General features: G+C 35.1%; 1 protein-coding gene and 1 pseudogene across 3 annotated transcripts in view; one reads left to right on the top strand and one right to left on the bottom strand.

Moving 5' to 3' along the window:
• Positions 1–14,926, top strand: part of GXYLT1 (glucoside xylosyltransferase 1) — a 95,400-nt gene that overhangs the window by 18,460 nt on the left and 62,014 nt on the right. For 2 of the 3 annotated variants that reach the window (XM_027861053.1, XM_027861051.1), the window contains exon 2: positions 3,180–3,275. The exons of the other annotated variant lie outside the window; for it this stretch is intronic. In XM_027861053.1, the coding sequence (XP_027716854.1) occupies positions 3,180–3,275 (96 nt within the window). The remainder of the gene's footprint in view (positions 1–3,179; positions 3,276–14,926) is intronic. 3 annotated transcript variants of the gene reach the window in all.
• LOC114042364 overlaps positions 8,687–14,926 on the bottom strand; it is a 23,636-nt pseudogene continuing 17,396 nt past the window's right edge.

Genomic DNA, 14,926 nt, shown 5'->3' with positions numbered 1-14,926 from the left:
GTGGCACAGTAATATTCCATGATATTCATGTACCACAGTTTGTTCAGCTGTTTTCCAGTTGTATAAGGGGTTTAGTATCCCCTTAGATTCTACTTTTTCTTTTCTTTCCCCTCCTTTTTTTAAGTCTCCCTTTAGGATCAAGTTTGTTTTGCTTTCCCTGCTTGCTATTATTTTTCACTCTACCCATCTTCTCCTTATCTTTTCTTGTTTGTTGAGTTTGACATATTTTTACAGCATACAGGGTGTGCATATGTATTTTTAATGAAATTCATGTAGTTCCTACTCCTTCCACCTATTTTTCTATTATAGTATATTCTTCTCTTCATGTACCCCCTTATGAGAAATAGCACATTATAGCTACTTCTTCCTCCTTTCAACATTAGTGTATTACTCTTTTTAGTATCTCTTGTCTTTCCTTTCTTAATACCCTCAGAATAGAGCTGATCTACCACCAGGATTTTTCTTGATTTACTCTTGATTTACCCTTTAAAGATGTTAAGGTGAAGGAACATTTGTTTTTTCTTCTCCTATTAGAATGTTAGCATTATATCACATACAGTTCATTCCAGCTTTTCAAATAAATGTATATTTCTGGGTTTCTCCGAACTCTTGTGTTTGAATTTTAGAATTCTTACTCAGCTTTGGGCTTTTAATCACAAATGCTTGAAAGTCCTCAATTTCATTAAAAATCATTTTCTCCCCTGTAGGATTATACCCAGCTTTTCAGGGTAAGTTATTGTTGGTTTTAAGCTTTTGACTTTTGGATGGCATTTTCTCTGATTTTTAGTAGAAGTTGCCAGGGCTTGTGTGTGATCCTGATTGTCCTTCCTTGGTACTTGAACTACTACTTTCTGGATGGTTGCATTGTTTTTTCTTTGACTTGGGAGCTTTGGATTTGGGCTACGACATTGTTGGTACTTCTTTTACATTTCTTTTTGGGAGATCATCGGTAAATTTCTTTCCATCTTTATTTTGCCCTCTGATTTTACTAGATCTGAGCAATTTTCATTGATCATTTCTTTAAATATGGCATCCAGGCATTTTTTTTAGACCATTGTTTTCAAGGAGTTCATCTGGGAGTCTGATGATTCCTAAATTATTACTGCTTGACTTGTTTTTCAGGTCAGATTTTAAAATATCTGTTTTGTTCTATATTTTCAGTCTTTTAATTTTGTTGTAATATTTATTGCTATCTCTTTGGTATGTTCTAATTATTAGGGGGTCTATTACTTGGATAAGATTTATCACTTTCTCTTCTAGTTATTTATTCTCCTAATTATTTCCTCCAGAGTTTTTAGTTTTTGATCTTTTGCTCCGTTTTCTTTGGGTGCTATTCATATAGTCCTTTTGGGAAATCCTCTTTTCCTTTGAGTGTCTGCTTGCTGATGTTGCAGTTAATTTTTTTTATAAAAACATTTTTATTTAATGTATTGAGTTCCAAATTCTATTCCTCCCTGTTTCCCTCCCCTCCCCTCTCCCTGAAATGGTAAGCAGCTTATACATGTGCAATTATGTAAAACATTTCCATATTAATCATTTTGTAAAAGAAAGAAAAAAAATGAAAGAAAGTGAAAAATAGCATGCTTCAGTCTATTCAATCAGTATCAGTTCTTTCTCTGGAGGCAGATAGTATGCATTATCATTAGTCGTTTGAGATTGTCTTGAATCATTGTATTGCTGAGAATAGCTAAGTCATTCATAGCTGATCAAACAATATTTCTGTTACTGTGTACAATGGTCCCCTGGTTCTCTTTGCCTCAGTGTTGCAGTTACTTTTGCCTTCTTTTGGGGCTTCTCTAGATTCACAACAAATTTTGGTACTGATTGTCTTCTTTAATTTACTTTAATTTAGTCTGGGTTCTGTACTTCACAATTGGGGCTTTGTGCCAGAGCTAGCCTTTGCGCCCTCATTGCTTTTGAAGGTAATTGTAGACCCTGTATAATCTCATCCTTGGTCCCCTGGGTGCCTGGACTGATCTTTACCTCCCAAAAGTTAGGTTCCATGGATTTTTGATGTTCAGAGTGCTGGATCCTTAAGACCTTCCCTAGTTTCTAAAGGCAGAATGTTAGAGACCTTAGAGCCCTTGGATCTGGAGTGCTGAATGCTTCCATGTTGCAGTAGTTACTGGTACTTCCTCAGGCTTCTGAGATCCCCTCATTAGGGCTTTGTGACAATACTGGGACTTTGATCTCCCTGAGTCTTAAGGTCCCTTTACTCTTATTGCTTCTGGGCTTAGAGTCCTTCCAGCTATATGTGTCTTTGATCACTCTGGGAGGCTGTCATTTTGTTTGCCTGTGCTCATGCTAGCTTAGCTGGTGGACCACCTTTCTGTGGGTTTCTGGTAGAATTTTTGTATAGTTCTGTCACTGAAGAAGTCACAGTCATTTCTTAATGCGCGCTTTGTTTTTATTTCTCTTTCCTCCAGTCAGTCCACTGTTTAACTTCCAAAAGTTAAGACCTTTATAAGTTTTTTTTTTCTGAAATCAACAATGTCACCTCTTGCTGAAAAAATTCACTCACTCCTTCTTGCTCCTTGGCTAAAATACAAATTCTATTGTCTTTCACCATCATACTTCAATGTAATTTTTCCTGCCTTTTTGCCCTTGAGTTATTCCCTTTCTTTTTTTTAAAATTAATTTATTTTGAATTATCAACAATCATTTCCATAAGCTTTTGAGTTTTAAATTTTTCTCCCCCTCCCTCCCCATCTCCCTCCCTAAGATGGCATGCAGTCTGATGTAGGCTATACATATACATCTTAATGAATTTCTTGACCATTATTTGGTATGAATATCAGATTTTTGCTAGTGTAGGTAAGTGGGTGCTTCCTGTTCTGGTAGCCATCTGGGAGTCCAGGTCAACTTTTTTTTTAAAGATAGAGAAAGATTAAATTAATGTTAGGAAAATGTGTGAAGAAGTAAATAAAATGCTAGGCAGTTCTTGAATGAGTATTCAAGACTGCAGTCTCTATTAATTTCTGACTTATGACAATAAATTATTCTTGAACAACTTGTCCTACTACTATTAGTTTAACTAAAAGTAAAAATTACCCAAGTTGCCTAACTTAGCCACATTATTATAAAATAAAAACACTAAATCTTTATATTACTAACTAAATTCCCTATGTAGCAAATGAAAATATTCTTATAGGACTTTTATTTCTGTCTTATTTTGTTAGGTATAATAAGGATGTGTCTCTCTCTTACTGGAACCCCTATTGGATGCTGCCCTCTGATGTTTGTGGAATGAACTGCTTTTGGGAAGCCACTTTTAGGTAGGAACTTATTATTTAAGTAGTAGCTCAGAGTAGGTAAGAGCAGATAATAAAAACCAGTACTATAGAAGAGAATTATTTTGATAGTTTTTCTTCCCAGTAACTTAACATTTTCCTTGAAGTATAGTTAACAATTTTTCTGGTTTAGCTATCTCTATTCTCTCTCTTTTTTTCTTTGCTCTTTAAATTCAGCAAATTTTTGGTTCCTGTTAAGTATAAAACATGTGAAGTACTGGGGTTACGGTGATGTAACAGATAAAGCTTATTAAAATTGTTATTTTTGTTATTTAATTAATAGATCCGTCAGTGTTTACCATGAGTAAAATATTCTGCTGAATTCTCAAGTAATACTAGAAAGACAGACTCTGCTTTAGAAATTTATAATCTTAGATGATACAGATATGGAACACATAATGAGATGCAAATATATAATACTTATCTCTATTTTTTTTAAATATCAAGGTTTTTTTGGTTCAGGTAGTCATCTCATGGTACTATTTGAAACAAATGAGTACTAACAACACATTCAGTAAACATAGAGCAATATAAAGCATTGCTTTACAGAGTGCATCAGGATTTAGTGCATTTGTGTCCTAAAAGTGCATCCATATAAATGGTATGCAAGTAAATAATCATACACAGCAGACCAAAAGAAAAAACAAAGCTGACTAGCTATAATAAGATAAATTAATAAAGAACAAATATAAATATAATCATTAGTACGTATACAAATGAACAGCAACTAAATCCATTCATAGTAACTATAATACATAACCATAAGACAAACATAATTGCAAAGTAATAAAACAGAAGCATAACTTAAGAATGCAACAATTAACATCTACATTGATAAAGAATTATAATTATGGCAAAGTCTCTGGCATTGTCACTTGAGAGTAAGGACTGTATGTTTATTTATCTATTCTATCTTGCCATATCCATCCCACCTTTCTATCTATCTATCATCTCTTTTTCTCTGCCTTTTTTTCTATAGTACTTAGCTCATAGTAAGCACTTAGTAAATGCTCATTGACTCACTGACTTACTATCTCCTTCCTAAGATTAAAAAAACACATACTTTGGTAGGCACATACCAAGGATTTGCTGCTGATTATGTTTTCCAAATGAATAGAATAAGTTGGTAATACTTTTCTTTGCACATACTTGGTACAAGTCTCACACATCTTTGTGTCATATTCTGCCATCTTGGGCCATTACATTCTATTTCTTATGAGTTCCAGGATCCTTTCTCAGTCCACATGTCAGAAAATGTAATGCTTTCAAGACCATAGAGAAAAATATTATGGTTAGACATTGCCACACTATGCTAACCATAACTATCTGCTGGTACAATGCATGGAATGAGGGACTTTCTGCCATTGTGTCAACTATAAGGTGCTAGAAGTAACAGGAACTTGAGTTCTTTCACATCGCTCCCTGACTTCTTGGCTTGTATAACTCTTCACATACCTTCATCAGCTGTCTACTTCCTTTTTTTTCTTTTTTCTTTTTTTTTTTTTTTAAGATTATCTTTATCCTTTAATGAGAAATAAGTTCTCCCAGTTGGGTGGGGTCCCACCCAAGATTGAGGAGAATGTTTTTTTTTTTAATTTATTTTTAGTTTTCAACATTCACTTCCATAAGCTTTTGAGTTTTAAATTTTCTCCTTTCCCTCCTTGACCCCTCCCCAAGATGACGTGCAATCTAATATAGGCTCTACATATACATTCCCATTAAATGTATTTTCACATTGGTTTTGTTTTAAAGAAGAATTAAAACCAATAGGAGGAACCATAAGAAAAAGAAACAAAACAAAACAGAAGAAAAAAAAAGCAAATAGTATGCTTTGATCTGTATTCAGACTCTATAGTTCTTTCTCTGGATATGGATAGCATTTTCCATCATGAGGCCTTTGGAAATGTCTTAGATCCTTATATTGTTGGGAAGGGTTAAGTTTATCAAGATTAGTCATCACACAACATGGCTGTTATTGTGTACATTGTTATCTTGGTTCTGCTCACTTCACTCAGCATCAGACCATACAAGTCCTTCCAGATTTTTCTGAAGTCAGCCTGTTCATCATTTCTGTTCATCACAGTAGTATTCCATTACATTCATATACCACAACTTGTTCAGCCATTCCCCAGTTGACAGGCATCCTCTCAATTTCTAATTCTTTGCCACCACAAAAAGAGCTGCTATGAATATTTTTGTACATGTGGGTCCTTTTCCCATTTGTATGATCTCTTTGGGATATAGCGCTAGAAGTGCTGTTGCTGGGTCAAAGGGTATGCACATTTTTATAGCCCTTTGGGTATAGTTCCAAATTGCTCTCCAAAATGGTTGGATCATTTCACAACTCCACCAACAATGCGTTGTTTTCCAATTTTCCCACATTTTCTCCAACATTTATCATTTTCCTGTTTTGTCATGTTGGTCAATCTGATAGATGTGATGTGGTACCTCAGAGTTGTTTTGATTTGTATTTCTCTAATCAATATTGATTTAGAGCATTTTTTCATATGATTATAGATGACTTTAATTTCTTCATCTGAGAACTACCTGTTCATATCCTTTGACCATTTATCAGTTGGGGAATGACTTGTATTCTTATAAATTTAACTTAATTCTCTATGTATTTTAGAAATGAGGCCCTTATTAGAGATATTGGTTGTAAAAATTCTTTCCTAATTTTCTACTTTCCTTCTAATCTTGGTTGCATTGGCTTTGTTTGTGCAAAAACTTTTCAATTTAATGTGATTAAAATTATCCATTTTGCATTTTGTGATGTTCTCTATCTCCTATTTGGTCATGAATTCTTCTGTTCTCCATAAATCTGATAGGTAAACTGTCCTAAATTCTTAAGAATTGTTTTAGATCATCATGTCACTGAGAAGAGATGTCATTCACAGTTGATCATTGTACACTGTTGCTGTTACTGTGTACATTGTTCTCCTGACTCTGCTCACTTTACTTTGCATCAGTTCATGTAAGTCTTCCAAGGTATTTCTGAAACCACCTTGCTTGTCATTTCTCATAGTACAGTAATATTCTGTCACAATCATATGCCACAGTTTGTTCAGCCATTCCCCAATTGATGGGCATCTCCTCAATTTCCAGTTCATTGCCACCACTAAAAGAGCTGCTATAAATATATTTGTACATATTTCTTTCCCCCTTCCCTGGCCTCCCCCTCTTTTTTTTTTTTTTTTAATCTCTTTGGGATATAGAACTAGCAGTGGGATTGGTGGATGAAAGGGCATGCACAGTTTTATAGCCCTTTAGGCATCATTCCAAATTACTCTCCAGAATTGTTGAATCAGTTCATAATTCCATCAAGAGTGCATTAATAAGAGTGCCCCAGTTTTCCAATATCCCTGCCAACATTTATCATTTTCCTTTTCTGTCATATTAGCCAATCTGATATGTGTGAGGTAGTACCTCAGAGTTGTTTTAATTTGCATCTCTACTCAATAGTGATTTAGAGCATTTGGCTACAGATAGCTTTGATTTCTTCTTCTGAAAACTCTGTTCATATCCTTTGACATATATCAATTGGGGAATGATTCATTTCTTTTAAATTTGACTCAGTTCTGAATATATTTGAGAGATGAGGCCTTTGTTAGAGAAACTTATTATAAATTTTTTTCTTCTAGTTTTCTGCTTCCCTTCAGATATTGGCTACATTGGTTTTGTTTGTGCAAATACTTTAATTTAATCAGACTGATCCTTTTTATTTCCTGTAATGCTTTATCTTTTCTTTGTTCATAAATTCTTCCATTATTCATAGATCTGACAGGTAAAATATTCCGTGCTCCCACGTTTTCTTATGATATCACCTTTTATGTCTAAATCATCTACCCTCTTTGACCTTATCTTGGTATATGGTATAAGATGTTGGTCTGTATCTACTTTTTGCCAAACCGCTTTCCAGTTTTCCCAGCCATCTTTATCAGATAATGGATTCTTGTCTCTTATTATGTTTATCAAGCACTAGATTTCTGTGGTCATTTACTACTGTGTACTGTGTACCTCATCTCTTCCACTGATCCACCATTGTCTTTCTTAGCCAGTACCAGATTGTTTTGCTGATTACCACTTTATAATACAGTTTGAGATCTGATATAGTTAGGCCATGTTAATTTACAATTTTTTTCAGTAATTCCCTTGATATTCTTAACCTTTGTTCTTCCAGATGAATTTTGTTATTTTTTCTAGCTCTATAAAATAATTTTTTGGTAGTATGATTGGGATGGCACTGAATAAGTAAATTAATTTAGGTAGAATTTTCATTTTTACTGTATTGGCTTGACCTATTCATGAGCAAGTGATATTTTTCAAATTTGTTTAGATCTGACTTTATTTGTGTCAAAAATGTTTTGTAAAATCATTCCCTAATTAATAAATGGTCAAAGGATATGAACAAACAGTTGTCAGATGAAGAAATTAAAGCTATCTTTAGTCATAAGAAAAAAAGCTCTAAATCACTATTGATTAGAGAAATACAAATCAAAACAACTCTGAGGTACCATATCACATCTATCAGATTGGCCAACATGCTAAAACAGGAAAATGATAAATGTTGGAGAAGGTGTGGGAAAATTGAAACACTAATGCATTGTTGGTGGAGTTGTGAAATGATCCAACCATTTTGGAGAGCAATTTGGAACTGCACCCAAAGGGCTATAAAAATGTGCATACCCTTTGACCCAGCAATAGCACTTCTAGGGTTGTATCCCAAAGAGATCATAAAAATGGTAAAAGGACCCACATGTACAAAAATATTTATAGCAGCTCTGGAAGTAGGCATATTGATAGCAAGAAGTGATTGCTACCACTGTGTTGACAAGGCACCATCCTCACAACGACGCTGGTGTGAGGTAGTCAGGACATCATTCCCATTTTACAGAAAGGGAAAGGAAATGAGCCTCAGAGGTCAAGTGACTTGCCTCCTGTAGTGTGAGAGCTAAGACTCAAACCCATGTCTTCTGACTCCCAGTCTAGTGCTTTTTCCACTATACCACATGACAATACACCCAATGACTCAAAATTCATAGCAGTCTGTGGCCATCTGAGGCCACAAATGTATTTCAACTCTGTAAAATAGCTCATGCTTATTTAGCATGAGCTATTTTGGCTTTATTTAGCAACCTAGAGCCTAAATTATGCCAACTATACTCTATTTAAGAAGGTAGGGAAATGTGTCATTTAGAAACTTAAGTGAAAATGGTTATGATTTATGTGAAGTTTTGGTGTTTAAATGGCTACATTTAGGTTATGTGAATGAGGACCCCTCGTTCTTTAATCATGCTGCATAAGTGAGGTATTTTTTACCATATATCAGAATAACTATAAAACATGATATAAATGTATGAGATAATATTCTTCCTCCTAGCTTGAATTGGCTGAATTTATTGTTTGCTAATCTCTTTATATTCTAGATCGTATTCTAAAATTCCTTTTCCCCTAATACTTGAAGATACTATGAACTCTTGAACTTTGCCCTTTAGAAAATGTAGTACATTCTGCATTTTCAGCATACTGTTATACTACATTCCTTTAAGGGCTTTCTGCATGTCCATAATATCTGACACTGCTTTCAGCATATCATCTTCCATATTAAACATCTTCATGGTGAAATCTTCCATTTTCTTTTCTGTCCCTATCAGATCTTGGGAGACCTTCAGAACCAAGTGAATAGCACTTTCAAGCTCTGGCAAATGGGTCTTACATTATTCTGCTTTAGGCTCATAGTCAGTAAGCTTATTGCTCAGATCTGTTTCTCAAGCAAAGCGACTTCTTTGTTCTTCTTCTAACTTTTCAACTGCTTTTTTTTTTTTAATCAAACACTAGTTGCTCTTCCACTTATAAAACGTCATCTTCTTCTTGCCTCTTGGTGGTTCTAATATTTCTCATAGTGCTATCTTCCAAATCTTTGAGCCTTTCAGTGAGCAATTTTATGCCTTGTTCAGTCAGGTTAATTTGACCAGTGACATGAGAATGTATATGTTTGGCTTTGGATTTTAAACTGCCATTATGAGCGTTTATGTCATCTAGGCTTCTTTTCCAAGAATCTGTAACATTCTTAAATTTCACATTAATGTTCTGCATCCTTTGCATGAGCATCTGCTCATTGTTCTTAATGTCACTGATGATGTTATGGAGACTGGACACTTCCTGCTCAAATTGGGTTATCAAAGACATGGCTGATGTAGTTTCCTGCAGGACACTTTTAGTAGGCTCAAGCTTTTCAGAAATTAAATTGACTTCACTTTGAAGGCTATTTGAAAGCCAGTTTGAAGCTCTGTGGCTTCCAGTTTCAGTAGCTGGTATTTATTTTCTACATTATCAAACTTTTCTGACTGCTGAAATACAAACCAGGCCAAGGCCAGGCTGGTCTCAAGGGAGAGTAGGCACAGCACAGTCTATGGGTCTACCCAGCCTCAGTAGCTGCCTCCCGCTCCCCAGGCTGGCTCCAGGGCTGCCTGGCTTCGCCAAATTGACTTGGTTCTGGAGACGTCTCCCTTGACACATGCTTTCTTCCGATGTTTTGCCTCAGACACGTCTGTGGACCTTTAGAGCATCTGTCTGTTGAACTGTCAGGGCGTCCACAGCTAGTGGCAACACCTCTCATCCATCTTACTCTACAGTCTTTTGTGCCTCTTTTATGTGAGATAATTTACCACATTCTGTTTCTCTCCCCTTTTCCCTGTGCATACCTCTTTTTCACCTCTTAATTTCATTTTTTGGAAATCATTGCTCTTATGTGCCTTCTGCTTATGTATATTCCTTCTAGCTGCTCTAATAATGATAAAGTTCTTAGAAATTACAAGTATCATCTTCCCATATAGGAATATAAGCAGTTTAACCTTATTGAATCTCATATTATTTCTCCTTCATGTTTACCTTTTTATTTGTACCTCTTTTTATATTTGGTCAGTTCTACTCTTTAGGGAGCTCTTTTCTTCAGTGAATTTTTGTGCCCTCTTTTACCATTTGGGCACTAGTTTCTTTTGAGATGTTATTTTCTGCAGTATTTTTTGTGTCTCCTTTACCAAAGTAAAAAAAAAAAATTTAAATTTAACTCAGGTCTTTCCATCAGGAATACTTGAAAGTCTTCTATTTCATTAAATGTCCATTTTTTTTCCCCCCTGTGGAGGATTATACTCAGTTTTTCTTGGTAGGGTCATTCTTGGTTGTAATCCTAGTTCTTTTGCCTTCGGGAATATCGTATTCCAAGCTCTATAATCCTTTAATATAAAAGCTGGCAGATTGTGTTATCCTGAATGTGGCTTCATAATATTGGAATTGTTTCTTTTGTGACCTGGGAGCTCTGGAATTTGGCTGTAATGTCCTTGGCAGTTTTCATTTTGGAGTCTCTTTCGGGAGGTGTTTGGTAGATTCTTTCAATTTCTATTTTACCGTCTGGTTCTGGGACATTAGGGTAGTTTTCTTCGATAATTTCTTGAAAGATGATTTCTAGGCTCTTTTTTGGATCATGGCTTTCAAGAAGTCCAGTAATTTTAAAATTATCTCTCTTTGATCTGTTTTCTAGGTCAGTAGTTTTTCCATTGAGATATTTAACATTTTTTGCTCCTTGTTTCATACTTTTTATTTCATTTTATTTTTATTGTTTCTTAATGTCCCATTGAGTTATTAGCATCCACTTGCTGAATTCTACTTTTTATGGATTTAATTTAAGTGAATTTTTGTACCTCCTTTTGTATTTGATCAGTTCTACTCTTTAAGGAGCTCTTTTCTTCAGTGAATTTTTGTGCCTCTTTTACCATTTGTCCAGTTATGTTTTTGAGGCATTATTTTCTTCAGTATTTTTTGTGTCTCCTTTCCTAAGCTATTGACTCTCTTTTCATAATTTTTTTCTTTCTTTCCCCATTTTTCCTCTACTTCTCATGTTTGATTTTTAAAATCCTTTGTGGCCTTCTCCAGGAATTCGTTTTGGGCCTGAGACCAATTCACATTTTTTCCTTTGAAGCTTTGCATAGTTATTTTGTCTTCATTGTCTTCTTCTGATTTTGTGTCTTGATCTTCCCTGTCATCATAGGAACTTTCTCTGGTCAGATACCTTTTTTTTTTGGTGCTTGTTTTTCTAGTCTATTTCTTGACTTTTTAATTTAAGTTAAAATTGGACTCTGCTTCTAGGACATTTGGGGTACGTTCCAAGTTTCAGGGTTTTTGTGCTGCTCTTTTCAGACCTAGTTCTGATGTCAGGTGTGGTCATTCCTCTCCTGGCCTGTGAGTGACCACATGCACTCTTCTTCTCCCTGCTCCGCTGCAACTGTAAGTGCTTTTGCTTGTTATGACCGTGGAATTGTGACTTGGCTCCTGCTCTCCTGGGGTGATAAGCATCAGTTTTCCTTTCTGCCTTCAATGTGAGACAAGAATCCTTATTCCTCCTTGAGCGCCATTAACACTTTTCTCTTCCTGGAACTGTGACCAGATTCACCCCTTCCCTGTGCTAGTGCTTATTCTTGCCCTGGGACTGTAACTTAGAACCATGTATAAGCAATGCAGCAGAGCCATGCATCTGGTGTCAACAAACTAAAATGCCTGTAATCTCCTTTTGACCAGTTATCCTTACCATCTATGGACTGAAAGCTCCAGCAGCTGCTGGCCAGCTGCTGTCACTAGTGATACCACCAGCCCAAGGCCAGCCTTCGGCTTATATTGTACAGTGCCCCAGACATAACCACTAGCCCATGAGACAGACCTTTCCTGCCAACCTCCTAAGTTTTCTTGGTTAAGAAGGTTGTTTCACCCTGACCTATTGCTGGTTCTGCCTCTTTAGAATTTGATTTGAGGCATTATTTGAAAGTTGTTTGAAGGGAAATTTGGGAAAGCTCAGGTGAGTCACTGCCTTTACTCTGCTGTCTTGGCTCTACCTAATGCTATACTTTTAACAACTTTTAAATTGACTTTAATGTTAAAATCTTATGTTTAGGTTCCCCTATCACTGACAATGAAAATCACTGATATTATCACAATGGTGATAGGTGTTTTATTTTCATCTTCTGTTTTTTTTTTTTTTTTTGTCCTACCAATTTTATCCTCTGTGAAGGCTGTTGATATATGACTTTGTTGAGTCTCATGCCAGGCTTTTTATAGATTTGGTTCCATTGCCTTTTAACTGTTTTATAATGTGTTACTATTCCCAGTCTTCTACTATCTTCTTCCATAGTGTTTTACAAAAGAGTTTGTATTGGGAAACAAGCACACTATACAATATAGGAAGATTTCTCAGATATTGAAAAAAACACATGGTGACAAGTTTCATGAAAAGTTAACAAAAAAAGAGACAAATTTACAATCTTGTGCTTCCTTCAATGTCACAAAAGATGAACAAAGCTAGTTAAGCAGAGTCATAATCTCATATATCCCTTAAGGAAACAAGCCTAGTTAAACAGATTCTGTAGATTAAACTAAATCAGGTTACAGATTATATTACATTTAATCAGCTTACTTCATCTTGGATTTTAGCTGTCTTACTGATATTTGAAAACATTTTCCCTTGAAATTTCTAGAGTAGGTCTCATTTCCAAGGCAGTTATGGAAGGGTGTTCCTCTTAAATTTGATTTTCTAATAACTAGTTCAGGTGGTGAAAACCAGTTAAAATCTTATGGAGATAATCTCTTACCTGTCCTTTTATCATTTGATAGAAACATTTGAAAGCCAATTATATTTATACACACACACACACACACACACATATACACACACATATATAAATATCTTAGTTCTTAGAGAAAACAAATCTAATTTTTTTACCTTTTCTCACAGTGAAGTTTACTACTCCATTAGAATTTAAAGCTTTCACATCTTTGTCACATCACATTTTTTTGTAATTTCCCTTATATCCCTTTTGAGAATATATTATCCTCAAATCATCTAGAAATAATGAGATACTTTAAGGACCTAATCTTATACATGAATATGTAAATAATAGTGACCACAAATTCAGAATAGTAAAATTAAAAACAGTGAGATCTTCCATGCTTGTATCTTATTATAGTAACTGAGATATTTAATATTGTAACAAGAAGATTCATCTTACATATGCACTTTATGTGTACTTGTTATAGAAATTTGCTATAAAAGGAAATAGGGTACACATGGTTATAACAATATCAAAACTTCTCTGTCAAGGGCACAGACTGACCTGACATAAGAATAAAGCTTCCTTAACTCTGTTTGATTCTAGTTAAGAATCATAGTTAGCATTTCACATTATTCGCAGGGTATCATAGCAAGGTTCAGAAATAACCAGGTGAGAAAATTTTCTTTTCAGAAGGAAATAGCACAATGGGGAAGGTAAGTTAAGAGGATCCTATCTTGGCTTATACAAGGTTGCCCCCTCAACATTCTTAGGCACAGTCATCCACCTGTGTCATTTGTCAGATCATACAGCCTTTGAGCAACACTTGGCATTTCCCTTAAATGGTGGATTATTGGCTCAATGATACTGGATATCAAAACTCAATCAAATTATTGTCCCTAGAGATTTTATCACTAATCAGAGACAGCTATTATTTTTCTCATGTTGTTGCAATAACAGTTAACAACAAACACATACAAGCCTTATCTTATGATCTTTTCTTTTTTTAAAAATCCTGTTAGAACAGAAACCAGTCATTAGAAATTTGGAAATTTACAGAAAAGATTTCAGTTATATTTTTAAATTTCAATTTTCATTCAAATTTCAAATTGAATTCAGAATTCAAATTCAAATTTCTGTTACAAACTTAGTGTCTAATAAGTCTATAATGCCATCAATTTCTACAAACCAGGAAAAAGTTTTTTCTTTTTTTGCTTATCGGACTTTATCTGTGTAACTCCAACCTGGCCAGGGCTGAAATGACAGAGGGACAGTATCTTGCAAGTCTTTTTTTCTTTGTAAAACACTTTCTCTCACTAGAAGTCTAAAGCAGGAGTAAGTCCCTGCTTACTTTGATGGAGAGTTTAGAATCAGATTACAGAAAGCTGAGAGAATTGTTTCAAGTATTAAACTTCATTACTCTTTTCTAGCATGCTAAACTTTCTAGCTACAGTTTTTTACAGCAGTCTTTATGCCTGGCTACATTTTATCCTTCAAACTCTTCCAAGGTAGCAGAATCTACAGACAACAGTGGACAGATAAACAAGATAAATATTTTCCTGAGAAGCTCAGAGGGAGGGTAAAGAAGGAGAAAAAAAGTAGTTCTCTACGGTCGAAGTATGAGCGTTCAACCCTTGATAAATTCAACCCTGGACAATAATTTATTTTGGCTAGTACATATATGAGCTTTCCTCATTAATCTAGTGTTGTCCTATGTGAATGAGTGGAGAACTGATGTTAGGCAATTGCTTTTTCAGGTTTTTCAACCACATTGGCAGATAATGTGGTTCAACTGATGGCTCTTGCATTTGCTGCTGCTAGTATATAGTCAGGTAAGGGCAATACAGGAAGAGAAAGAGGAGAGAGAAGAAAGAGAAAGATCTATTGGAAGATTGATCAAAATAACAGATGGTAGATCTCTGCCCTCCCCTACTCTACTCTTACTCTTCTGAACTCTTGGTTGATCAGTCCAAGTGGAATACTCATTTGCTCATTAACGGTAGCTAGGCAAGTTCTAACTCTCCCTGAGTCCCTGAACCT

This window comes from Vombatus ursinus, unplaced genomic scaffold (assembly GCF_900497805.2).
Source record: "Vombatus ursinus unplaced genomic scaffold, bare-nosed wombat genome assembly UNPS02014403.1, whole genome shotgun sequence".
NCBI lineage: Eukaryota > Metazoa > Chordata > Mammalia > Diprotodontia > Vombatidae > Vombatus > Vombatus ursinus.
The sequence above is the reverse complement of the archived record's forward strand: the minus strand, read 5'-3'. Positions and strand labels throughout refer to the sequence as shown.